Genomic DNA, 26,763 nt, shown 5'->3' with positions numbered 1-26,763 from the left:
ATGAGCTGTGGATTGGATTGGTTTTCACTACATCTTAGTTCATTCCACAAAGGTGCTAACCACCGCCGTGGGCCAGTTGCGGTGCTGGTAAACCATAAGGAACCTACCACTCCAAAAGGAGCTTTCAAGGCACTCAAGGAAAAGGGGGCACTCTCATTCTTTTCTTTTGCAAGGTGCTTACCAGCAGCTGGCAAGATCAGTGTATTAGGACCTTACTGGGGACAGGGCCATGGTGCCTCTGCCACAAGCCTAAGTAGATGAGGAATACTGATCTCTGGAGAGGATCAGTGTCCCTTTCCAGCTTCCAAGGCTGGGACATGGCCTTTCCCCTTGATGGCCGCTGTTGATGGAGTCATTTACTGCTCACGAATTTACCCAGCCCTTTCTGTCCTGCCCACTTCTCCCTGCCTGCATCAAGGAGGGGTGCTGGTAGCCCAATTAAGAGATGTGTGGAAATGAGTGGAAAGAATGAAGTTATGCCTGAGCCTGGGAGCCAGACAGACTTCCTCTACGAGGGGAACTCCCAAACCTGAGGACTCGAGGAAGTCTTTTCTGTTAGAAAATGGAAGCACTAGCGGGGTGCGGCGGCTCATGCCTGTAATCCCAGCACTTTGAGAAGCCAAGGCAGGCAGATTACTTGAGGTCAGGATTTCGAGACCAGCCTGGCCAACATGGCGAAACCCCATCTCTACTGAAAATACAAAAATTAGCTGGGCGTGGTGGTGTGTGCCTGTAATCCCAGCTACTCAAAGTTGAGGCAGAAGAATCGCTTGAACCTTTGCAGTGGGCCAAGACTGTACCATTGCACTCCAGCCTGGGCAAAAAGAGTGAAACTCTGTGGAAGGAAGGCAGGTAGGCAGGCAAGGCAGGCATGGCAAGCAAGGCAAGCAAGGCAAGCAAAGCAAGCAACAAAGAAAGAAAGTAAAAGAAAATGTAAGGACTAAAAAAGCCGGAGCAAGAATTACTATCAAATGTGTTTTGTTGCTTTGTTTATTGACCATCTCCTATACTGGAATGTTAGCTCTCTAAGATCATGCAACTGTCACCCTTATATCCTTACTCACTACCTGAAATGTAGCCAAGACTCTATAAATATTTACTGAACGATGTTAGGTTTCAGACGCACTGTACCTGTACCTGAGAGATCTGCATGACCCTCGGGGATTCTTAGACTTGTTACACGTTATCTTAATTCACATTGTTCTGCTATTAAACGTAGTGTGCGGGGGAAAAAAAAAAAAAACAAAGCGAAAAAAGAAAAGGAAAGCTTAAGTTTTGCTATGATTTGATATTTCTGTGATTATGTGGTGACAGTTTCCAGGAAGATTGAGGAGTTCCAATAGGCCACCTTGTATCTTTTGCAGCACTTGGGCTTTAATCACATCTCACTGACTTTCTGTTTGAAAAATTGGTTCGATGACACAGTAGAATCTACACACCTAGCTGCCTGCCATACTGTGATTAGTAGCTAGGTAACCAGAGAGGTAGATACTGATACGACCTCTCCCCAGATCTGCCTTACGGTGCTAATCCAATGCCATTTTCCTGATTTTAAGTCTTCTTTGTCTCAGGACATTATTGTCATGTAAGGCAGAAAAAGAAATGCCCCTACTGACTAGCTATTTTTCTTCTTTTTTTTCTAATGCACTTAAAACTGTTGCAGATATGCAGCAGAAAGTGTCACTACTTGTAATTTACTCAAAAAGGAAGAACTATGCAAAATTACTAACCAAGTTGTTTAAAATGCCTTTTACATTGCTTATGGGAGTAAAACAGTTCCAGTGTCCGGCCTCTGTAAGCAGCAGAACAGGAGATGGGTGGTTCAGGTCCTTGGTTTCCTGTGGTGGGGTAACTCTACTAAAGCAGTGCTTTTTTCATAGAAAGTAGCTAAAATCAATCTTGAAGAGACGAGTTTTCCTTACAGCTACTAATAGGATAAACACATCAATGGCCTGACCGAAAAAAGAGGGCCTTCTGCTTCCTCTGGAGACTGAGACTCTTCATGGAGGCTGGAGAGATGTAATGGGCACATGCGACACTCTAATCCTGTCTGTAATTATAGAATCATTTCCATTTTCAAAGTCACATGGATATTTAAGTATACTTCCTCTTTTAAATGTTTTTTGAGAAGAAGCAACAGCGTCTGTGAGCTACTAAACTGTGAACACAAAGACTTTTAAAACTTACTTGTAAATGTGTTTGTTACAGGCAATTATAGTTTGCTCACATTATCTCCAGAATCTTTGGCATACGAAATTAAATTTGCAGATATAAGCTATCTGATAAACAAGGCTTGTGACCATTAATCCATCCTTATAGATATATGGTATGAATTCACTTATTAGTAAAAAAAAAAATCATTTGAGTTGACTCTCTGGGCCTAGTTTTCTCCTTCTTCAAAATAAAGTGTGCTTCCAGCAGATTCTAATTCAAACACAATTCAAAGGCTCATTCTATCACAAGGTAAAAGCTTTCTATAGACTTAATTCACTGGAACACAAAACGTGCAGGCAAAGGCCAAGTCATACGGGTAGAAAAGTAAGTAAACCAAAACCTAAAGAGAAAGGCAGGTTTTATGGCATGTCTGGCATGATAGTGGCAATAGGGATGATGGCAGCTGATGTCCACTGAGCGCCTACTGTGGACTGTTTTCTATGCATTCAGTTAAGACAACAACTTTGCAAGACAGGTATTATCACCTCTATTTACAGAAAAGACAACTGAGGTCAGAAGGGGCTGAAGACTTCCCTAACCTCACAGCTTATAAAAAGGACAGTTGGGCTGGGGACTGGGGTTGGTTTGGTTGCAAAGCCCATGCTGTTTCCACTGAGTCTTGCTGTCACCCCCAGCTGAAGCGGGGCCATTTGGTCTCTCTAGGGAGAAACAGCTTCCACTGAGCCATGGGCCCTGTAACCTTATCCAGTAGGAGGAAGCACCACACAGTGGTACAACCTTTGGCCATTTGGCTTTGAGTCCCTACTCCCCTACTAGCTGTGTGACCTCAGCAAGTCCTGAAACCTCTCTGAGCTTTAGTTTTCTCGTTTATAAAATGAACATGACAACTGATTCAAATAGTTGTTTTAAGGATTAAAGTGTAATGGAAAAAAGTGTCTGGCAGATCACCTGGCCAAGTTTGAGTATTAATAAGTGGTAATTATTATACCTGTAACTGTATATGCAACTTAAAACCACAGATCAATGGAAGAAATTATGACCTCAAAGGTGTTATTTAACAGATGAGTTAATAACAATAAAATATCCTAGTGCTTTCTATGCTATAAGAATACATGTTTGTACATGCAGAAATTCATATTAGTATCAACAGTGTCTAAATTATGTATTTTTAATTTTTGTGAGTTCTTTCCCATTTTATTACGAGTATTTATAAACCACAGAAAAGGTGAAAGAACTGAACACTGGAAACCCATATACCCATCACCTAGACCTAGAGTTAACATTTTACAATACTTGCTTTATCACATATCTATAAATCCATTTTTAAAAATGCATTTCAAATCAAGAAGGAGACATTACTACATTCACTCTGAACTACTTGCGCGTACATAGCATTAACTGAAGCTCAATATTTGTTTAAGATTCTCCTTTTATTTTTAGGTAAAATATACATGCAATATATGCACAAATTGTACAAATACAATTTGACAGTCTGACAAATGTACACACTTGGCAACTGCAGTTCCCGTCAATATATAGATTCCCAGTCAATACACAGATGATTAACTTTATTCCAGAAAGTTCCCTCATCCACATTACATTTTAAGTGAGGAAGCTGTGGTAAATGTAAAAAAACACTGGGCTCAAGAATCAAAGGGACTGGGTTCAAATCTCACCTCTATTACTCATTAGAAACACATACAAGTGTGCACACACGCACTCCATGTCCTCTCTTTCTCTCTGTATCTATGTATATCCTTGGTTTTCTACCATAAAAAAGAGATAATGTAAAGGTTAAATACCAAAATACCTGGAATACAATAAGTGTTCAGTAGATGCAATCAAACTGGAATCATTACCTTGGTACTTTCTACCTTTCTCCCACCTCTCTCCAATCTGAGGATATTGTCTTCAAAAAGGAAAGTAACGGACACACACACAAAAAGCAGTTGAAAAAGAGATGAGGGGGAAAAAGGCATCTCTCTGCATAGGCAGTACTCTCCCAATTTATCCACTCTGACTTCAGCTAATTAAACATCTGTCTCAACGGTCTTCTCAGCAAATTAGTCATCCCCACTTTGTGACATTGATTGTTGGTTGCAGCCTTTTCCCCACTTGCTACCATTCCCAGAAACTTCTAGGAGTTTACTCACCAGGCACATGGCAAGGAATGATGCAGGGTCCCCATTAACCCCCTACAGTTGCCCTTGGTGCCAGTGCTGTTTATAATGCTGCCAGGCATGTCCTTAGATCTGCCGCCCCAAAATAAACCGATTAAGGGGTAACAGTGTTTTTGTCTACGTTTCTGATTTCCAGATTATGATGCATTTTCTAGATGCTATGTACATGTACCAGACTAAAGTATTTAATAAACATTTAACTAAAAATCTGTTTTTTAAACTAGTGTTGATGACAAAGCAATCAGATAACAGAAGTTCTCAAATGGGAGGTGAATTAAAGTCTGGTAGATTATTAGACAGCTTTTTCTGAACATATAAACAAAAGCTTTGCCGGTGCGCAAAGGGCCAGCAGGCAAACAAGTGAAGCTGTGTGGCTTGGATGTGTGATCCATTTCTCTACATGATGGTGTGTGTGTGTGTGTATGCTTACACCTGCTTTGGCAGGAAGCAGGGGGAAGTGAGGTGGGGGCGAGCTGTATTCTGAACTACAGAGCACATCCTGAAAATGGTATTCTGAAATCAGGCTTTTTCTCAATCCTTTTTCCCATTAAAATAGTCGTGACTGACCAAAGAACTATCTTTTAGAAAGATAAAATGGCTAATACACACATCTAAAAATACTAAACGACACTAAAGACCCAGAAATGCAAATTAAAACGAGATACTGGCTGCTAACCATCAGTTTGGCAAAAATTAAAGACTGATAACATTCAGTATCGGTAAGGAGCTGGGAAAAAGGGCATTCTCACATACTCTTGCAATGTCAAAGAATGAGCATAAGTTTTTTTTTTTTTTTTTTTTTAGACAGAGTCTCCCTCTGTCACCCAGGCTAGAGTGCAGTGGCATGATCTTGGCTCACTGCAACCTCCGCTTCCCAGGTTCAGGCAATTCTCCCTGCCTCAGCCTCCTGAGTACCTGGGATTACAGGCACCTGCCGTCTAACCTGGCTAATTTTTGGATTTTTAGTAGAGACAGGGTTTCGCCATGTTGGCCAGGCTGGTCTCAAACTCCTGACCTCAGGTGATCCACCTGCCTTAGCCTCCCAAAGTGCTGGGATGACAGGTGTGAGTCACTGCATTCAGCCAGGCATAAACTTTTTGAAAGGGAATTTGTTTTCCTCAACATTTTAAATAAATATTTGACAAGCAATCCATATTTAAAATCTAGCACAAATGTGTCCAATGAATATTCAAACAAGATTGTTCACTGCATGTTTTTGTAATACTGAAAATTTGGAAATAATCTAAACATCCTTCAATAGAGAGCTAAGTTGAACAATTATTAGGAAGATAAAATGTGTGGTCACTCTAATATAGAATAATGCTTATGACATATTACTGAGCTAAAAAAGTAAACGCAATATCATATATACCGTGTGACATAATTACCCTAAAAACTTTAACACATGTGCATTTTTCATGAATTCACTTAACAAGCATTTACTGAGTATACTATTTGACAGGTACCTTGACAGGTGTTGATTATGTAAGTGATTTAAAAAACAAAAACAAAAAACAAGAATCCTGTCCACATGAAATGTATAACCTATATGTATATCTATATGTGAACTGAAGGAAAAAATCAAAGGATTTGTACCAAAGGAAGTTAGAGGAAACTTTCATTTTTTACTTCACACATCTCTAAAATGTTTGCTTCTTCCCCAACAAGTATTTAATTTTATTTTAAAAATATCTTTAAATGCCACTACCTTCTTTCGATATTAACTCTAGGAGATCTGGCCACAGGTCAAAACTATTTCAGTTCTCCCAAACTGTGCATTTAGCTCTAATGAAAGAAACCAGATGTTACCATAGTGTCCACCCCTCCGTTTCCCGACGAGCAGCTTCTACTCTTCTGAACACCTTAATTCAGGGCTCCATTATCTGTTGGACAGATTTCTTGAGAGCCTCTGCACTGGTGTCTCTGCTTCACATTCTGTGGCCTCTAATTCATTTGTACAATACAGATGAGTGTTTTCTAAGAGAAATTCTGATTATATATTGCCCTTCTTTCAACAGATCCTCTCTGCCATCAGAATAAAGTTCACATTCAACACAGCTTACATATGGACATGACCTAGCCCCTGATGACCTGACCACAGCAGCCTGAACACTCTTTCCCATCCCTCTTTACCTGCCTAGTTTCTATTCATCTTCAGATTTCAGCCAGATGAAGAGCTTGGGATAGTCATAGTCTTCCCTGACTCCCCAGGATGGAACCAGGGCTCCCTGCTCCCTATGTGCACCCAGGCCCTATACTTACTTCCATGCTATCATCCCTTGCATGGTATTATAATTGCCTGCTTATTCCAACTAAACAGAAAGCTCCTTGAGAGCAGGAACTATTTCTTGGTCTTTACAAAATTCTTAGTGCCTACATAATGCCTGTTACAAAACAAGCTCCCAAAACATGAATGCACTTCTATTTTTAAGCTCACTTATCAGGCCTGGCCTGGTCGGATCTGGCCCTGCCTAGTTTCTATAGTTTATTCTCTGCCCTCTTCCTGCTCCAGTGATTTGGAACTTCTATGTATTGTGACTACATCTCAAAACATGTTGTCTCCTCTACATAGAATGTTCTTCTTCTCAAACCCAACTGGCAAAGTTCTAATTAATCTTCAAGAAGCCATCAAATAAACCACCCCAGAGCATCTTTTCTCAGTCTCCTACCCAACCCAGCAGTTTCAAGTAGGACTCCCTTACCTGTGCTGCTTTAGTAGTTTATATACATCTGCTTGTCAATTTACCATATTTTAATCCCTCTTTTTCCATGTACTCATTGGGTTTTCCACCTGATTTCTAGTGCAGCACGGCACAGAGTGGGCATTTGATGAAAGCGAACTAAACAGGGCATCTCAGAGCCACACAGAGCTTAAGAGCACACATGGCCCTGTCCTCCAGTGCCTTGATTAATCCTCACTCAGCCTCTCCCATGTTAGAGTTGAGGAAAGTGAGGCTTTGAGAGGTTAAGTACATCATTACACACATATACAGTTTCCAGAATTTCTTAATTCTGAGATAGATTTTCATTTTTTAAAACATTTATAAAATCAGGATGCAGTTTACAATCAATATGTACATTTAATGTAGTAGTATTTCCTAAGAAGCTATTATTAAATTGGTGGTGCTCTAGAATCAGCCCCTAGTGAACCCAGAAGTCTGTCTGACTTCTAAGTGTGTGTGTGTGTGTGTCTCCCATACCACCAAATAGCCTCTCGGGGCATATGTCTTTTTTCTTCCTTTCAGTCTGCTTTTTCATTAATCGAATCCACACTTGTGACTGCCCAGATGAAGTGAATGAATAGATTTTATAATGGAAAAGGAACTTCTGAAAGATGAGCGACTAGCAGGAAGAGTAAGTGCTGGTCAAACATAGTTTTGGCAAATGATATATTTCGAGTTTTTCTGACGTGGCAGTCGCAAGAGCTCGTAACACCCTTCTAAAATAATTGGGTCTCTAAAGTGGTTCCAAAAGATTTTTGCTTGACATAAATTCTCCAAATTTCCAGGCTTTCTGGATAAAACAGTTGACTGCAACGCCATCTTCAGCGTGCTGTGCTCTGTATTTGGGAAGATCCATCAGGAGCCTCAGAGCACTCCAGACAGGGAGAGGCTCAGGTGAGATGGAATAGTAAGATAAAGAGGCAGAGAAAGAAGGCAGGCAGGAATATTGAACTCGGAGCTCCTTGCCTGGGGCACTTCTGAGTCACACATTTAAACACTTTAGCAGCCCTAATTTACTGTAGCATTTTCCCAATAGGTCACTGGATATCGAGTATCAGGTCTTCGTTTCCTATTCATCTCCCATACATGAGAGGCATCAGCATGATTATTTATTCTTCCATAAGGAGGAACAGTTGTCTGCAGAATTTACTGCCTCTTTTTTGACAAAGATCACTTAAACAGTTCTATTTTCCATCCATCCATTCATTCATTCATTCACTCATTCCGTGTTTATTCTTTTAAGGATTACCTGCTACAGCATAAAGAAACCACAAATCTGTGTCCCTGGCTTACAAACTCGTCTTTGATAGAAGAAAGAATACTGGATTTTCTGTATCAATTGCACATGAAGTAGGACTCTCTGTTCAACCCTATAGCCAGAACATTCTTTAGCTTACGTTAGCCTTCAGAGGGCATTTCAGGCTAGAAGAGTGTTAAAAACCCTACTCCATCTAAAATATATATGGGTTTCCCTTTTCCACAGGGCAGCTTAGGACAGGTGTATGTTGCTTTAAGAAAGCTAGACATAAAACATTAAAACTGACACCAATACAGACAAATTGTGCAATTACAAAAAGAATTCCTGGCTTTATATCCAGATTCACCACAGGGTTCCTTTAAATGCTGCACTTCCCTAGTGCATTTAGATCTCAGAATCAATGAACGTTTCTGTTTACAGAATTTTAAATTTGTTCTCCCATTAGGGTTCTAATAAGCAACATGGTACAAATAAAAAGAATATGGGCTTTGAGGTCAAAAAAGCCTGGGCTCCAATTTAGATTCACCATTTACTTACTGAGGAAACTTGGGTAAGTTTAACCTCTTAGAGCTGAGGAAAGTGAGGCTCAGAGAAGTACATCATTACATATACAGTTACCATAGGTCCTTAATTCTAAGATGCACCTCCTTTTTTTCCTTTACTTTTAACATTTCTAAAGCCTCATCTTCAAAAGAGGCATAATAAAATCTACTTTCCAGGGCTGCTGTCAGATTAAATGAGGTAGTATTTCTAGGTACACCAAGGCACTCCATTCATTAGCTCCCACGTCCTTGAAAGGGGTCCTCCTTTTGGAAAGACCAACTCCTCCCCTGGCACACAAATCCCTTTTAAAATACCCTCCTCCCCCTGCAATACAGAGTCTTGCTCTGTCACCCAGGCTGAAGTGCAGTGGTATGATCATGTCTCACTGTAGCCTTGACCTCCTGGGTTTAACCAATCCTCCCACATCAGTCTATGACATATTATTGAGTTAAAAAAGTAAACGCAGTATCATATATACTGTGTGACATAATTACCCTAAAAACCTTAACACATGTGCATTTTTCATAAGTTCACTTAACAAGCATTTACTGAGCATACTACTATTTGTAGTCATACTACTATATATTTGACAGGTACCAGTCACTGGGACTACACACGTGTGCCACCATGCCTGGCTAATTTTTTAATTTTTTTTGTGAAGACAGGGTTTCACTATGTTGCCTAGTGTGGTCTCAAACTCCTGGGTTCAAGCGATCCTCCTGCCTTGGCCTCCCAAGTGTTGGAATTACAGGTGTGAGCTACTGTGCCTGGCTAAAATACTCTTAATAGATAGTAAATTCATCTGTCTACAACTTTCTCAGTCTATCTGGCATGAAAGTAAGGCCTACTGTGTGTGGTATTTTGGTGACTGACCCTGCTGCAGCCAGAGTCTACTACAGCAGGGCCACAGTGGGTCACAGGCTCAAAATTCTGCACCTCCCCATGGCCTCGCGTGCCCAGGGTCTCTGCCTGATCTGTATCCCTCTGTCATAAGGCAGTCATCAACTCTGTATTTTTTTCTCCATTTCTTTCAAGTTCTTTTATTTCTTTGTGTTCATACTCTCTGTGTGTCTCTTATCCTCTTTGGGCCTCCGTGTATTTCACAGTGGTTAAAAATTTGGATTTAATTCTATATAGACTCATATCTTAAAACTCTCTGGTTGCTGTGTAAACAACAGACTGGAGAGAGGCCAAGAGCATGAGCACAAAAACCATCCAGGGTGCTATTTCAGCAGTCTAGGTGGAGAGTCTTGGTGACTTGGACCCATCCAACAGAGATGAAGACAACTAAATGGATTCAGGATATATTCCAGAGGTAAAACTGACAAGACTTGTTAATGGATAAGATGTGGGGAGACAGTGCAGGAAAAATTCAAGACTGACAGCTGGGTATGTGGCCCAGGTGAATGAGTAGATGATGGTGCCATTTACTGTGCAGAGCACCTGCTTTATCTCCCTTAAAGGGTCAATTTTACTATATATATATATATATATATTTTTTTTTTTTTGGTGAGATGAGGGGTTAAGTAAACTGCAAAGTAATCTTAAATGTTCTTTTTACACTAAAATATGGCAAGCCACTGCTTTGATTGGCATTGTCCCTGCCCTGCTCCTAAACTGTTCATAGCTTAAATGTGAAGGTCACTGTTTAAATGTCAATTTCTCAGACAGGGGCTCCCTGAACATCCTATAGGCTGCAGAGAGCTCCCCTTCATTCTGTCATTCTCCCTTTCAGCCCCTTATGTATGCTCTTGCTCTAGAATAAGATCCTCCTTAGGTCTGACACAGCGGAGCACGTGAGTGAATGTACGACACAGCTACAGATACATTATGGATCGATATTTACATTTCACATGAATTTGTAAGATAAAACTTAAGAGTCCAATGATACCATCATGAATTGTCCCTCAGACCAGAACCCCATACCCTGTCGTTCATGTTTACTCCCCCTCTGCTCCTAGCAGTACTTTGCGGAATAATGTTTGAGAAGCCCCATAGACTATCTCACTGATGACGTTCTAGGGGTCTTGTGAAAACAAAGTAAATCAGCAAGCAATAAGGTGCTCTGTGACTCTAAACAGATACAGAGTTAGGAGGGAGTCCACCTGACAAAGCTAACACTTTTCTTTCAAGTTCTTCGTGAAATTTTATAAAAGTAGGAATGAATGTCACTAGGCTTATTAACAATATTATAAAAACTTTTTAAAAGAATCTTCAGACTAATAAAAATTTGTCTTTCATATCAAAAGAATGGACAGGCATAAGAAAAAGTTAAGATGCTCCTGTTCAATCTTTCCACAGACAATACAGAAAATCACCTCTATTTTATGATGAGACTATTGTGACAAGTTATGCGGAAAACTATTCTGCTTAGTAAACCCCACTTTGACGCTCTCTTTTGTAGATCAAGAGGTATCTATATTTCTGTGTCAATGTTAAAAACTGAAATTGATCAGTTTCTCAGCAGTGTCTGTCATGTCCAACATAATGCTTCAGAAGGCTGGGAAGGACTGATGGTTAATAGCATTTTTAAACAGCAACAACAACAACAACAACAATATAGTACTAAGAAACTCAGAAGGTCACTGACTGTGAGGGTAACTTTGACAGAGGGAGAACTTGAATTAAGGCCTTTATTCACTAAATAAGAGCTTAGGGACCTGACAAGCCACTCTTTACTGTGTCAAAAACACACCCACCCAACTGTTAACATGAATAAAGAGGCTTCATCTAATTCTTCTAAAACTGGATTCTCCAATTACAATTTTCTTAAATAGTAGGGACTTCCTGCCAATGCAGGTAGATTCCAAATGTCAAGTGGGTCAGTGAAAAAAAAAATGAAAGGTTGAAGAGAAACTTTAAAAGAGACATTTAAAAATAGGCATAAAAAATAGACCTTAGCAGAGAATTGACTGAAACATACTGTGAAAAGACTACTATAGTATATTCCTTTCACATGAATATTAATAGAAAAAAAAACCATGCAGTGTTCATAGTTACGAGTTGATGAAATAATTACAAATAATGCAAATCAAAATTTTAGATCAGTTACAAGTGTCTGTAAATGGCAGTCTATCCTAAAAAGCAGAATGATTTTAAAACCCTAAGGGCTTCAATTGACAAAGCTATTTACCTAAACAGAGTTATTTTGCTCAAATACATACCAACTTCTGATTTTTCACAAATGAAAACTGGGGAAGGAGTGCCACACTGAAGGACAACAGAGCAAATATTAGGACTGCCATTAGGCCTACATTTTGATTGAATAATGAAATAGTTTAAGTTCTAAATTTATTATTATTATCAAACAAACAGTTGTGTAGTCAGTCTGGAGAAAAGGTAAAGGAAGAGAAATGTCTGTGGGCAAGGAACAAGTTCACTGTTAGCCTATCAAAGGATTTCTGAAATCCTGTTTTAGCACAACTAACCTCTGTGATAACTGCTGACTCTACATGGCATATGTATTTTGATTTGAAGTGGTTATTTCCCTCCTTCTTCACTGAAGTTCAATAAGGGTAGCAAAGAGACAAGTGCTGTTCTGTACTCAATCAGGTAAAAGCTGTTTGATGACAGGGCTGCTCACTCTAATTCTGTCCCAGACATGGGGCATGGTAGGCACATTTTTGAAAAGACTAAGCCGGTCATTGTGACAGACGCTCAGGAAATGCAGGATGAGTGCCTCTAACCTGGCATCTCTTTCCACCAAGTTCATGACTAAGTTCATGTGTCATAATAGGTAACTAATAGGTATTTCATAGTCAGCTGTGAGCACCAACAATTTTTTAGGTACTTTCTGTGTGTTACTTTCTATGACAAGAGGATTTTCCTCTTTTCATTAATCACTCTCCAAAAAAGTCTACTCATACAAAAGTTCAAAAACACAAGATGTACCCTGCCTTTACCAACCTAAGCTTAAACAAATATCTTTACCAAACTGGAGATCCTTCTGTTTTATGAGACCAGACTTATTAAAGCTACAGAAAGAGCTTCTTTTGTTAAAAAGCTTTTTGGATTAAGAAAATAGACAGTAATTTATGTAAATGTATCAATCTCAATCGGCTTCTCTTCTATGAAAAGGAATAAATAATGCATATCACTGTTTTTCAGATAACCGAGTCCTAACTCTTTGCCAAGGATATGGCAAAGATTCTGATGGAAATGGCAGTAATGTGTACACAAAGGTGAACATAAATAAATGTGTGTATGATAAGTGCTGGGAATGGACATAGAAAAACGGGTATGCAATTGGACAGAGATGACGGGAGATAGAAGGAAAGATACTGGCTCAGCTGTATCTAAATAAGTTCACAGGAGTTTCATGGTATGAAAAATCTGTGACAGTGGAATTTTTACTAAGAAGCTTCAAAAAGTTTCACCTTCTCCTTGGACAATTCAGAATAAGGCCTTCTTAGAATATAATGCATTATATCACAAATATACTTTTATATAAAATATTTGGGAACAAAACAAGAGTAAAGAACCAGGATCCGAAAGGGTGTATGCCTACTAAATATCTTTGATTATCTGAAGCTGTTTAAAAGCTATTCGATTGGCACCTGGAACCCCAAAATATCCACTTTTCACTGGGAAGGAGTGGCTGTGCCTCTTCAATCATCCCCTAAATGCAAAGAAGTTTGACCCCCATGCAATGGATAAAAGTCACCCAAAAAATGAACAAAAGAGGTGTTTGGAAAAACCAGAACACCATTCATCCCAGCTAACGACTTGTTCATTATGAGTGATGATGGATAAAGACTTCTCATGCTGAGATGAAATCAAGATTTATATGCATTGTTTCCTCTCCCAACTTGTGGGAAGATCATCATCATTTAATTCTATCTCTGCGGCCAGTGATGGGCATCCAGAGAGCTGGTTATCAAACGGCGCAGTCAGCTGGCAAAAGCTGAAACGTGCAGTTGGCACATCTGGACGGAGCCGCCACAGCCGAGGGTGAACAATGACTCCTGGCAAGCATCCAAATTGCTTGCAGACGCTAGCAGGTCTCATCTACAACCGCCCCTACCAGCATCTCTCTCTCTCTCTCTTTTTTATGAGAATCAGATTTTCATTGCTCCATTCAATTGCTCTCCTCTGCCATTTTTTACAGCTCTTATCGTTCCCCTGGAATATGGCCTTGAGACAGCTCATCCGTGTCCTTCACTGTGTTATCTCTTCTAACTTTTATTAAAACTTCAGCTTTCATCTGAAGATAGCTAATTAAATCTGGAACAGATTATATGCCTCCCCTTAAAAAGAGCACAAAACTATTTTCTTCTGCCCCAGCAATGCTTTTTTTCCTTTCCAAAAGGTGAAATCAAAGGTGTTTAAGAAGTCTCTTTATTTACAGAGCTAAGATACTCAACATGAGTTGATTTATATTAAAGTTGTCTGTGATAGGACAGATCTTTGAGCTATTTCTCAAGATAATTATTTCTCAATCCTGGTATATATGCTTTAAATATCACAGCTAATACTATAAGTATATTTTCCATATAAAGTTGGGTAATGAGGAGTTAGGTTATTTGTGCACATCAAGTGACCTGCCTTTTTGTCTTTTTTTTTTTTTAAAGGGTTGCCCTCATTTGATAAAGATGAAGAGAAATTTTTCTTTTCTTCCCCATACCAGAAACATTAGTAACTAAAAGTTCTCCCATGGGAAATTATGTGAAAACATGAAATTAAAAGTAGTGATTCAAGTTTAGGACTGATTCGGTTTTCAAGACAGCTTTACATCAACTAATCATCAGCACAAGTAGCTCTGTCTGAATCTACCACAAATTATTAATGAAGGAACTTCCACAATTGATATGAATACATTCTTCTCACATATGCCGCTGAGCCAGTCCCTTTCTGAGGCCCAGGGGCAATGTACAATCACCTTTTCTTGCACAGATCTGCTAACCAAACCTTCTAGCAATGACATCTGAAACAATCTAGCCAGCCATCACACATACATGCCCTATGCTCTTTTAATAAGGGTTAAGCTTCTACTACTGCGAGAATATGATTTAACTATCCCACCTGAAACTTTCTGGGATCCTTTTCTTCGCTTCACTGCCTTTAGTAAGATTTCCTTCATGGTAACCTTTGTGTTGTCCACCTGAATAAGGGAGAATCCATGAGCAGCATTTCTGTAGGAAAAGACAAATATTACATCATCACCAACATTCATCCAGAGAGATGTTACTGCGATCTTCACTGTGTTTAAGCAAGTTTTAAAGTAAGTGCATACTGAGGTGCCAATTATTTAAAAATAGGTTGAGTAGATATACTTCTAATGGTGGGGGATGGGGGGTGGTGATAAAAGATTCTAGCAGGAGCAGTTCCAAGTGAAAGAGAGGTCAGGCTTAGGGAAGGTTTTTCTAATTTGTCCAAGTTGAACCTAAGTGGTCTGCGTGGGTCAGCAGCAGGGTTCCTAGTGTTGGCTTCCAAACCAAATCTTGCAACAAGGATTGACAACTGATAAACTTGGCTTGTATCAGTAGATGTCACTACAGGCAGATACTGCCATCATACTAAGCTAATGGAGCCCCAGACCAAAAAAAAAAAAAATGTCATGTGGGGCCAGAGGGCAGTAATACCCCAAAGTAATTGAGAAGGAGGAAAAGAAAATGCACTAACTAGCTAGTAAATATATTTGTTTATTCATACACACACACTTTTTTTTTTTTTTTTGAGATGGAGTCTCACTCTGTCACCCAGGCTAGAGTACAGTGGTGCAATTTCGGTTCACAGAAAACCTCTGCCGCCCAGATTCAAGCGATTCTCCTGCCCCAGCCTCTCCAGGAACTGAGATTACAGGCAGGCGCCTGCTACCGTGCCTGGCTAATTTTTGTAGTTTTAATAGAGATGGGTTTCACCATCTTGGCCAGACTGGTCTTGAACTCCTGACCTCATGATCTGCCCACCTCAGCCTCCCAGAGTGCTGGGATTACAGGCGTGAGCCACTGCACCAGGCTGTATTTTTTTTTTTTTAATACAGTCTATACACTTCAGTACGAATGGTTTAATCTACTTAGTCCTAGAAAGTCAAAATATTAGCTGAAGCACAAGTAATTATAAGACAAAACACTAACACTCCTTGTAAGCTTCCAATTAATCAAACTGGGTGGGGGAAAGGCTTCATCTAGATTGGAAAAAAACTGCTAAGGAACAAGTACTCTAAAAACAGAAGCCCATCTCCCGTGTGAGGTATAACTTCACCAAGACTGTTAATTGCAATAGCAAGTATCACAAATACTACTCACTACGCTTGGGCACTGGAACAAAACAGACCAATTCCAAGTAGCTCATGTAACAAACGGGACCCAAGTTTCCAACTATGGAACATGGGAATTGCCACAAGGAGTTTGGTCGCATTCCCATTTCTCCATAAGAATCTCTAAAGGGAACATGGCCAAAAAACATGGCAGAACTTCATATTCACAAGAAATCTGAAAGAAAAGCCAAGCCCCAAGCTAAGCTCTGGAAAAGCTTCCCAATGGTAGGACAGGTTGGGAAGGGTCTTAAGCCTAGGCTGGACCCAACCAGGTGGCTGACTCTCCATAGGGGCTGGGGGTCGATCTCAAAACCAAGGACCTAATTTGCTTCCCTAATACAGAGACATCTCCACAACCCTCCTCTCCATACGGCTTGCTGTTTAATCCTTGACATTCCATTTGTTAAAAAGCAAAAGCCGAAGCTGGTCTGGCCAGCACCATCATCCATTTTAACTTGGTCAAGTTCTCGCTATCGAACAGCAGGCCTGAGAACTGTCAAGCTAATTTTACTGAACACTCTGTTACTGAATCATGTCTGAGTCCCAGCCATTCTTTACCTCAGAAGCTGGACCCCATCCCAGAACAATCTTTAAAAGTTTATTTTACTGATCAAAGCAAAATAAGAAAAAGCTCTTTTTAAAAAACTATATTTAGGGAGCGATGTAGTAAGTGATACTTTGGCAAGAGTACTGAAATGTAAAGTGCCTTGTGCATTTATAAACTTGGGGGTATTTGCTCTGGCGCTAGGCCAGTGTGTGTTTGGAACAAATGCCAGTCAACCACGATCAGATTTGCCTTCCCCTGCTTTCTCCTCAGAAGTCAGTATGTGCTCCATCTGTGACAATATGTTGGGCGATGGATGAGTAGGGCCTAAAAGAGAACACAAGTTTTCGGGTACTCACAAACTAGTACTGGCCTGGACCTCATGAACTGCCATCCACCTGGTTCTAGTGGAACTACTGTTGATTTCAGTCTGCTTAGAAATTGCTTATGTTTCCTCCTACTCTGCTGCCGGCTGACAGCATTATTTCCAGCCAATACGTTTATCTTTTTCAGCAAAAGCAGACTAAAAGCTCAAAAGGAAGCCTTGTGTTTGGACTAACTTTCATAAATTAAAAGTGTCCTTTTAAAAGATTTTTGAGCAGAGGAAAATCCCCAGTCAGTATTTTTCTGTCATTTTACCAAAACGTACCTGGGTGACAAGGTTAAAGCAAGCAGAGGAAATCCCTGGCACTTATCATCCACAGGCATTACTGATAAATTGTGTGGTGGAGGAATAAAGGATTACCTTCTGTATTTTTTCATTACACTTTTCTTTTGTTACAGAATACATAAATCCATTGTGGCACAATGTAATATGTATCACCATGCTACACCTGCGGACGCTTCCGAGCGGCTGCCATGTCTGTGCAGTCAGGAATGATAAGTGAACCACCCGTGAATGTTAACGATAGTGATCATTCTGAGGTAACTCGGCTCTCCATCTTCCTTTACAGCCTCCGTGCTGAAGCCAGGGTAGCAAGGTTCATGAGAGGAAAATGAAAACAACAGCGAAGGGAAGGGGCATGCACGGCCCTCGGAATGGACCTTCATGAGTGTGCAGTATCTTACTCTGGGGCTCCATTTCTGTAAAAACGTGCACGTTAAAAGGAGAAAGAGGTTCTGCCCTGCGTGCTGCACATTCAGGCAGACCTAGTAAGAGTTTCCTCAGGTCAGTCCCACACTCCACTCCCTTCCCTTCAGACGAATGCCAACTTTGGATCTTGTTCCACGTCTACAGTGAGTGCTTTGTGGGGGAGATGGGCAGGGTTTTGTTTTTTGAGTAATACCCTCATATGTTTCTGAAACGTAAGAGCATAGAATGCAAGTGGTTCTCAGCCTCCGTCTAGGTGTAAGTGTTAAGTTATGCTCCCATTTAACAAGTGGAGATGGAGACTTGCCACCACAATTTTCAGCTTGACTTCCAAACATTCTGGGTTTTATGCCTCATTTCTTTATATCCAGGATTTTTTATGGGCTTTCTAAAAAGTCTGTTGAAATACATCTTTTAAAGCCTTTACTTAATGTGGGACGCTGGGTTTGAGGCTGAGAGGACAATGATCCTGGGGGGGTGGCTGGTAGTAGGCAGACAGGGTGCTCCTGGTCCCAGCCTGCCTTCCCTGTGGCACGTGCTCCAGTCTCTGGGTTAGGAGCTGTGGCGGGGTGAGCAGCCCTCGGCTGAACAAGCAGACTACACACAGACCCAAAGTCTCGGCTCAGAAACCGCTCCTCCTCCTGCTCGCCTCAGGGACAGACAACTTCTTTTCCCTCAGAGCAGGGCATTCTAGGGACACTGAAAAGCAGCAGCTGCCCTTCCCATGGCTCCTTGGGCTGTCCATGCTGGGTCTAGGGTGAAATTCCATGTCAGGGAGCGGATGAAACACTGCCAGGAGTGCTTCAGTCAATTCAAAGTTAGGTCCTGTCAAGTCTCGTAACCACTGACCAATGTATGGGCATTTTAAAAAGAGACTCCTCACTTGTGCGCTCCGTCCCAGCGCACAGCCACTCAGTTACCCCAGAGAAGTTTGTATGCCAGCATGAACCCAACGCAAGCAGCCTTTCTGTACTAAGCAGTAAGCGAGAGGCAGTGGGAGCCACAGAGCCCACGGGGACATAGGTCTTCATCTGAAAAGCTTAGATTCTGTCTTTAGGAACAGAGCTGGAACCAGAACTCAAGTTGGAAGGCAGGACACTGGAGAGGAAAGGGCATAGACTGGAGGTTAAACACCCTCTGACTGAAATCCCAGTTCCGTGGCGAACGGAGATGTTGCTGTAACATGTGGGAACCTCAGTTGCATCCATGAAATGAGCAGGCTACTTCCCTCCAGAATTGTCACGAGGATGAGACAGACAATGAATGCCAAGCACCTCACACTACGACTGGCAAACAGTAAACGGAGTTATGTTAGTTCTCTTTTGTTCTCCTTGTCCTAAAAGTCATCATCCCAAGAGGAGAGGCCCCACTTTGGCCCCTCCTTCCCCTGCCTCCTAAGCAGAGACTGCTTGTGGGGGGTGGGGGGTGGATCTCGAAACTCATTGCCTGTCATTGGTAACACAGGGGCATTAAAATGTGTGATTTGTTGAGCTTGGTGGCAATATTCAGGGGCACTGTCAGTGAGCAGCCTGTGGCCCGAGCATCAAAGCTTCCCAAGAGCTCCAAGGGGAGCACTCTGGGTTCAGTTTTCAAAGCTTTCCTTTTTGAAAGTGTTAACTATGATGCAGGTATGTTCCACCTCAACTTAGTTCACTGTCTTTGAACAGTGATGATGGAAATTAAAAAATCATGGTGGTGTAAAGAAATTCAACAACATTTATTAAGAACTTTTTGATTTGCACAAGTTGTCCACTGTTGAACAATTACAATAACAGCAACGACTATTTATTGAACACTTTCTATGTGCTAGGTGCTGTTTTAAGCTTTTTAAAATAAATCTGTATTGACTCATTCAATCCTAAAACAGGTACAATTATTACACCCATTTTATAGAAACTGAGGCTGAAGGCATTAGGGAATTTACCTGAGATCACTCATCTATTAAAAATCCTGTTCTGGGTTACAAAAATCAACAATATGGTCCCTAACCCAAGTTGCACAGTCCAGCGGGAGAGAAAGACAAGAAGCCAACAAACAATTATAGTTCTGTGTGACAGCCACAAAGGCAGAGGCAAGTTCAGGGTGCTGCGGAAACAAACGGAGGGCACTTAACCCAGCCACACAGAGGTCAGAGGGCCCCAGAGCTTCCTAGTGGGGATGATGTCTCAAAATGCAGTCATCATTTAGCTCTAAACCATGCTAGGAGAGACGGTGGCAGCACCAGAAGGCAGCAGAGCCCAGTAAACTCTAGAATAAAGTGACCTGGTTTGAAGCCCCACCTCTGCTTTTATGGATAACAACATAATCACTTTAACTTCATTTCCTCATCTACAAAATGAGGATGATAATTATTCTTGGATTGTAAGATTGTTGTAAAGGCAAAATACTTCTAAAGTACTTACCATAATACCTGTCACATAATAAATGCTTATAGGCCAGCCATTAGTTAAAAAAAGATATATAATAAGTTATATATTAATATATAATAAGCATAAGCATTTTCTTCATATGTACAATGAATATATAATAATAAGACAATGATAATATTCAATATTTATTGAGCACTTACTTTGCTTAATCCTCCTAGAAAAGGTAGGGGCTATTACAAGTCTCATTTTATAACAGAGAAAATTGAGGTTTGGCAAGGCTGAGACATTTGTCTGGAGTTATATAATAAGTTAATATGTTATACAACAAATAAGTCCTGAAGGCGCCAGGACTTGAACCCAGATCAGCTAGACTCCAAAGTCTGTGTCTGTTAATCCCTCCACAGCCGCAAAGTGAGTCTTAGGGACTCGGGGAAAGAAGAGACTTTCAGAGAGCACATCTTCCATGCCGGAACCACTGACCCAATCTGTGGAAAAGGTTCAACTTCCAATGTAACAAATTCAGTTTGACTGTAAATGTCCAGATTCTTAGAGTAACCATACGACCTACAAGATTTTTAGAGACCTCGGAGAAAGTCATGGTTTCAAAAGCCCACAGTCTCAGTTTGCAGGAAGTGGGAAAAGGTTGCTAAGAGCCGTTCTCGAGTCTCCAGTCCTGACCAGTTCCCAATAGTGATGAAGATATACTCTAGTTCCCAACCTGCTCTGGTCCAATTCCATGCATGTTCATTCTCCAGCATTTCAAGGTAGAAAATGGAAATATATGAGCAAGAGAAGGCCTTGTAATAACTGCAGCATGCCTGCTTTAAAATAAGTACTTTGAGCATTACTTTATCCATAAAGAGTTGACACTAGTGTGAATGCCACATTTTGTTTCCCCTTACACTGACCAAAAATTTTTTAAAAGATCAAAGCGTACTGTGGGAGCATGCGATGTTTGACATTGGACAAAGTACTCTTTTTCAAAACAGACATTTTCCAAAAACATAACTCGCTAGACTAATGGGCAGTGAGAAGCCAAAATGACTGCCCTCCGCCTTCTCCTTGTGTATCTTTGCCAGAGTCCTTGGGACTTGCCAAATCCGGTCATGCCTGCTTAGCTTGCTCGACTGATTGTGCCAGAAAAGAAAATAAGACACAGATGTATTTGAGCTCTTTGAGATGCCAGTAAGAGAGACAGCTAATGGCTTCATTTCGACCCTCCCCTTCCAGCTGGGCACAGGTGGGGGATAATGAGGTCCCTCTCCCTAATCAAACTCAATTATTTACTACTCTATATAACCGCAAAGACATTCACATTCCGTTCAGAATATAAAACACACCGTGGGCTACTTCCAACCACTGCCACTGGGTATTTATAACAAACTCAAGTGGCTAACAGTTTGCCTTGGCAGGAGTTTAAGTGTGTAAAGTTTTGCAAACTGTTTCTGTTCAAATATGTCCTGCTGAAATGGGGTCCCAGGCGGGGTTCCATAACTGTCAGGTCAGTGAACTGCATAACATGTGAGAATGTATTCACCATGCAGTGCAGACAGGATCTGGAAATCAAACGCTTCGTTCTATCACAACCTTCTGAGAAGCATCACAGTTTTTTCAACAGCAAGACTGACATTGTATTAATAAACATTCCAAGTCACTAGCCTGACATGTACATAGCAGCAGCTGACAGACTCCGACATAAGCTGAGGGGAGAACAGAGGAAATCAAAATGAGACATGGTAACTAAACATGGCCAAAGGGGGAAGCATCACCAAACCAATCACATGGGCTCAGAAATGGGAGCTCCCGACTTTGAAGATACATATTAACTAAAGCAACAATCTGGTATAATTTTTAGATACAAAGTAAGTTGATGGTTATTTAAAATGTGTGCTTTTATGGTAGGAACAAAGCAAATCCTGGCACAATTTCAAGACATTCCAGTGAGCAAAACATACATATTTAGCTTGTCTGACCTTTAAATTCTTAGAAGTATGTAATTAATGCTTTCCATCTTTATTACTTGCTCCAATATTTCTGTCACTTTAAACAGACACAAAGAAAAATCCTTTCTTTTCTCTAGACAGTTGCTGTTGCCAAAAAGGAAATCAAGTCAGATTTACAAATACAAAATTAAACAGGCTGCATATGTTACATTTCCATACACGAGGACAATCTGGACAATGAAAATGTTTGCTAATACAGCAGAATGAAAAGAAACAACACACAGTTGGTCCTCTATGACTCAAGCAAACAATAAATAACCAGGATAATTTATACTCATATCGTCAGGCCTGGTTGCAGAAAACACAAGCATCTTCTTTTATTCCTTATTCTATTTTAGCTCTGCCTCTTACCAAACATTATGGCCTTGAGTTAGTAACTACCTGTCTCTGAGTCTCAGCTTACATATTATAAAAGTGAATTGCGTATAAGAAACTTTACTGATGGGGTGTGGCCAATTTTAAAATATCACAGAAAAGAAATAAATGATTAAAAAAGAAATAAATGAGATAGTGTCTACTAGAGGCATGAAACTGAATGAGTGTGTGAAAATGTTCTCCCTGCCCTCATCCCCCCTCACTTTTTTTTCATTCTCTAGACCACAAGGCAATAGCATATAACAGAAGGAAAGGCTTCAAGCTAATGACACCCTTTAATAAAAGTCTGGTCACTTGGGGTATACTGTGGATTTATCATCAAGAAGGTACACTAAAATTCCCCACTCTTCTGAAAAGCCCAGAAAAGAGCATGAATGAACCCAGGGCACGCCTCTTTAAAAAAGCAGCTCATCTTTCCCTTTCTGCAGAGCCAAGAGAAGCCAAGGCAGTCACTGGGAGCCTGCTGGGCCACAATGCCCAAGGCAGCCCAGCTTCTGGGCTAAGACCCTCTACTGTTACCTGATAACCCCTTACCCAAACAGCTCTTGGTGAGAACTGTTCCTTCCTCATGTTCCTCTAATATATCAAATATCTAAAGGAAAACACACACACACACATACATATATGTGTGTATATATACACACATATATGTATATATGAGTCAGTTTAACTGCTCTGACTTCTAACCTAAGAAGATTTTGACCATTTTATTGGCCTTGACTTTTCTTTTCTTTTTTTTTTTCCTTTAAAGCTCTTTTTCCCCCACTCCAGAGAAGAATCCTGGCATGAAACTTTAATGTCAACACATTTAAGGTAATATTACCACAGTTGTTTTTCTCATTGCCACTTTTGAACTCTATTCAGTCTCACAAATTCTGACTAAATTAGGCCTGTGTTGGGAATGGGAGAAGGAGACAAACAAGGCAGGTCCCTATCCTTGAGAGGCACTTAGCCCACTCAGGATCTCATTCTCCCTTGTCCTACTTTGTCTAAAGGAACAGTAGGCTTTGGCTTGGTCACTGCTGGCAAGAAACACTGCTCGAGATGCAGGACACTATCTGAGTTCCAGATCTTTATCTGGTTTTGGGGGCCAGCCAAAAACCTTCCCATTCCTCCCACTCCCTACTTCTCCTCCCTGACACTCCTGATATCCAAACATCTTTACTGCTTAGGCTCAAAGTAGTTAGCAAGTTAGGGATTCCCATTTATAGACATATTTGCTCTGTCCAAAATCAATAAGGAACAATGGATAGTTTAGGAATCCACTTGTAGATTTGTTAAAACAGGCAGTTTCCATTAGCAGGCTCCTAATTTGCAAGTTGTTAGAATAATCCATTCTCCTTCTCCAAACAACAACTCTATATCCAGGGGTTTCCTGGGGCCCAGGGGTTCTAGAGGGAAGGCTAGATAGATCTAGTCCTGATTAGTAAGAACATCAGAAGACATCCAATTACACGTTCCCGCCACAGAACATTTTTCCAATGAGAAGTTCATTTAAGTTAATTAGTTCCTCTTTAAAAAATGTAAATAATTATAAAATAACAAATCACAATTTTTGTATGATGGAATGAAGACAAATTTAAAAGCAGAAATAGATCTATTTCCCAATTTTGCTATAATGAACACATATTAATTATATAATAAAAAATAACCCCATTCTCACCTTAGTGTAAAGTATTCCCACCGAGAATCCCTGACAGAAATAATTGCAACTATGTAACAATTCCTACACGCCAGAGTCTCAGCTAATATTAATAATCACAGCAGCATTTCCTGAGGTTCAAGAGCCCCCAAGAATCAACAGATGAATTTACAGACTAAGTTTCACAATTTAAAAACCTGTTTTCTCACGGTGATGTAAGCCTCTAGTTCCAGCTACTCAGAAGGACTGTCTGAACCCAAGAGTTCCAGTCCAGCCTGGGCAGCATAGTGAGACACTGTCTCTGAAAACTTTAATTAAAAACAACTTTGATTTTAGTCTAATGAAAAGCATATACAGATGTATTATCTATACATATCAATATATGTATGATATGATATGGATGTATAGATATATATAGCTATATATGCTTTTCATTGAACTAAAAGCAAAACTGTATGTGTCACCACAGATTTTATATATGTCACTGTTTGTGTATGGGGGGGTGTATGAGAGACAGATATAGACGTAGGCCCCTCCTCACTCCTCATCTTCCATGTTCCCCATTTTTCACCCACCTGGGGAGCCCTGAGTCACTACCTAGAGGAGAAATACCCAAGAGAGTCACCTGGCCCACATCAGACAAATGTGAACAGGAAATAAAATTATTAGGCAGGGTATGGTGGCTCACGCCTGTAATCCCAGCACTTTGGGAGGCAGAGGCAGGCGGATCCCATGAGGTCAGGACTTCGAGATCAGCCTGGCCAACATGGCGAAACTCTGTCTCCACTAAAAACACAAAAATTAGCTAGGCATGGTGGCAGATGCCTGTAATCCCAGCTACTCAGGAGAGTAATCCCAGCTGAGGCAGGAGAATTGCTTGAGCCCAGGAAGCGGAGGTTGCAGTGAGCCAAGATCACACCACTGCACGCCAGCCTGGGCGACAAGAGTGAAACTCTATCCAAAAAAAAGGGAGAGGAAGAAAGGGCAAGACAGAAAGAAAGAAAGAAACTTATTGGGAAAATCCAGAAGTTGACCAACAAACCTATCCCATGCCCATTTGTCTATGTAGTCTATGGCTGCTCACACACTACAATGGCAGTGCTGAGTTACAGAAACTCTATGGCCAATCGCCTAAAATATTTACTATCTGGCCCTTTGCAGAAAAAGTTTGCTGGGCTAGAAGCGGTGGCTGAAGCCTGTAATCCCAGCACTTTGGGAAGCTGAGGCGAGCAGATCACTTGAGTCCAGGAGTTTGAGACCAATCTGGGCAACATAGTGAAATGCTGTCTCTACAAAAAATACAAAAATTATTTGGGCATGGTGGCGCATGCCTGTAGTCCCAGCTACTTGGGAGGCTGAGGTGGGAGGATTGCTTGAGCCTGGGAGGTAGAGGTTGCAGTGAGCCAAGATGATGTCACTGCACTCCAGTGTGGGTGACAGAGCAATACCCTGTCTCAAAAAGAAAAAAAAAAAAAAAGTTTGCCAACCCTAGGATAAGGTGGTGCGATTTGGGGGGTCATGTGTTCCAGCAGCTAGTTATTTAACATCGCTAATGAACTTATTGAAAGTCAAATGGCATTACTGCAAGCTGCATACAGAACTTGTTTGCTGAATACAGAAAAGTGGTGAGATAATTCAGTGGGCACAAGGATCTCTATGAACAGTCTTGCTGGTCTCTGAAAAATCTGTGCTGTTTGGTGCCAAGTCACACTACGCACAAGTATCAGTCAGGCAGAGCCCACTTATGTACAGACCAAGCAACAGATATAGTAGCGTGACCAATGTGGCTTACCTAGGATGGAGGAAGGGGGTTGGAGGTGAGCATCAGGGAGTGCTCACAGATACAGAACTTTCAGTTTTGAAACAGGGAGAGTTCTGGGCAAACCACCACGAATTGATCATACTAAGAGAAAGTATGGTAGGCCAAACACAAAGTAGAGTTTTCTAGGTTAGGAGTGGTGGCTCATGCCTGTAATCCTAACACTTTGGGAGGCTGAGGCAGGAGGACTGCGTGAGCTCAAGAGTTCAGGACCAGCCTGGACAACACAGTGAGACCTTGTCTTTACTAAACATAGTTGGGCATGGTGGCACATGCTTGTAGTTCCAGCTACTTGGGAGGCTGAGGTAGGAGGGTCCTTAGAGTCCAGGAGTTTGGGGCTGCAGTGAGCCATGATCACATCACTGCACTCCAGACTAGGCCACACAGCAAAACGCTGTCAAAAAAAAAAAAAAAGCATTTTCTAGTAAAGAGTATTTAAAATTTATGTGTTTGTGTGGGGGGACACATTATAAATCAATTGGCCCACTAAAATAATGGACTAGTAGTTAAAAATACACTGTTTAAAAGGATGTTAATCATGGTGTCTCATGTGAAAATCAAAAGACTCAAGTTGACAAGTAAAACATTTAACACCCAATTAAACCCAACATCAGCAATGTTTAATTTCAGCAAAACATCATATGTTACATTAAAGTTGTTAATTTGTATTTTATTAATGTTATGGTTTTATCTGTATTTAGTTTGTAATTTTGCTTAGGTTGTGTAAAAACATTGAATTTATAGCTAAACATTATAGAACTTTATATTTGCACGTTTCTAAGTA

At 40.7% G+C, this 26,763-nt stretch overlaps 1 protein-coding gene across 1 annotated transcript in view; it reads right to left on the bottom strand.

Moving 5' to 3' along the window:
* The window catches only part of MAPKAP1 (mitogen-activated protein kinase associated protein 1), a 268,575-nt gene that overhangs the window by 89,090 nt on the left and 152,722 nt on the right, over positions 1 to 26,763 (bottom strand). The window contains 1 exon segment of the mRNA XM_011931379.1: positions 14,901 to 15,010. Coding sequence (XP_011786769.1) covers positions 14,901 to 15,010 — 110 coding nt within the window.

This window comes from Colobus angolensis, unplaced genomic scaffold (assembly GCF_000951035.1).
Source record: "Colobus angolensis palliatus isolate OR3802 unplaced genomic scaffold, Cang.pa_1.0 Scaffold9, whole genome shotgun sequence".
In the NCBI taxonomy this organism is placed as follows: Eukaryota; Metazoa; Chordata; class Mammalia; order Primates; family Cercopithecidae; genus Colobus; species Colobus angolensis.
Note: the sequence above shows the minus strand (reverse complement) of the source record. Positions and strands in the feature narration are given on the sequence as shown.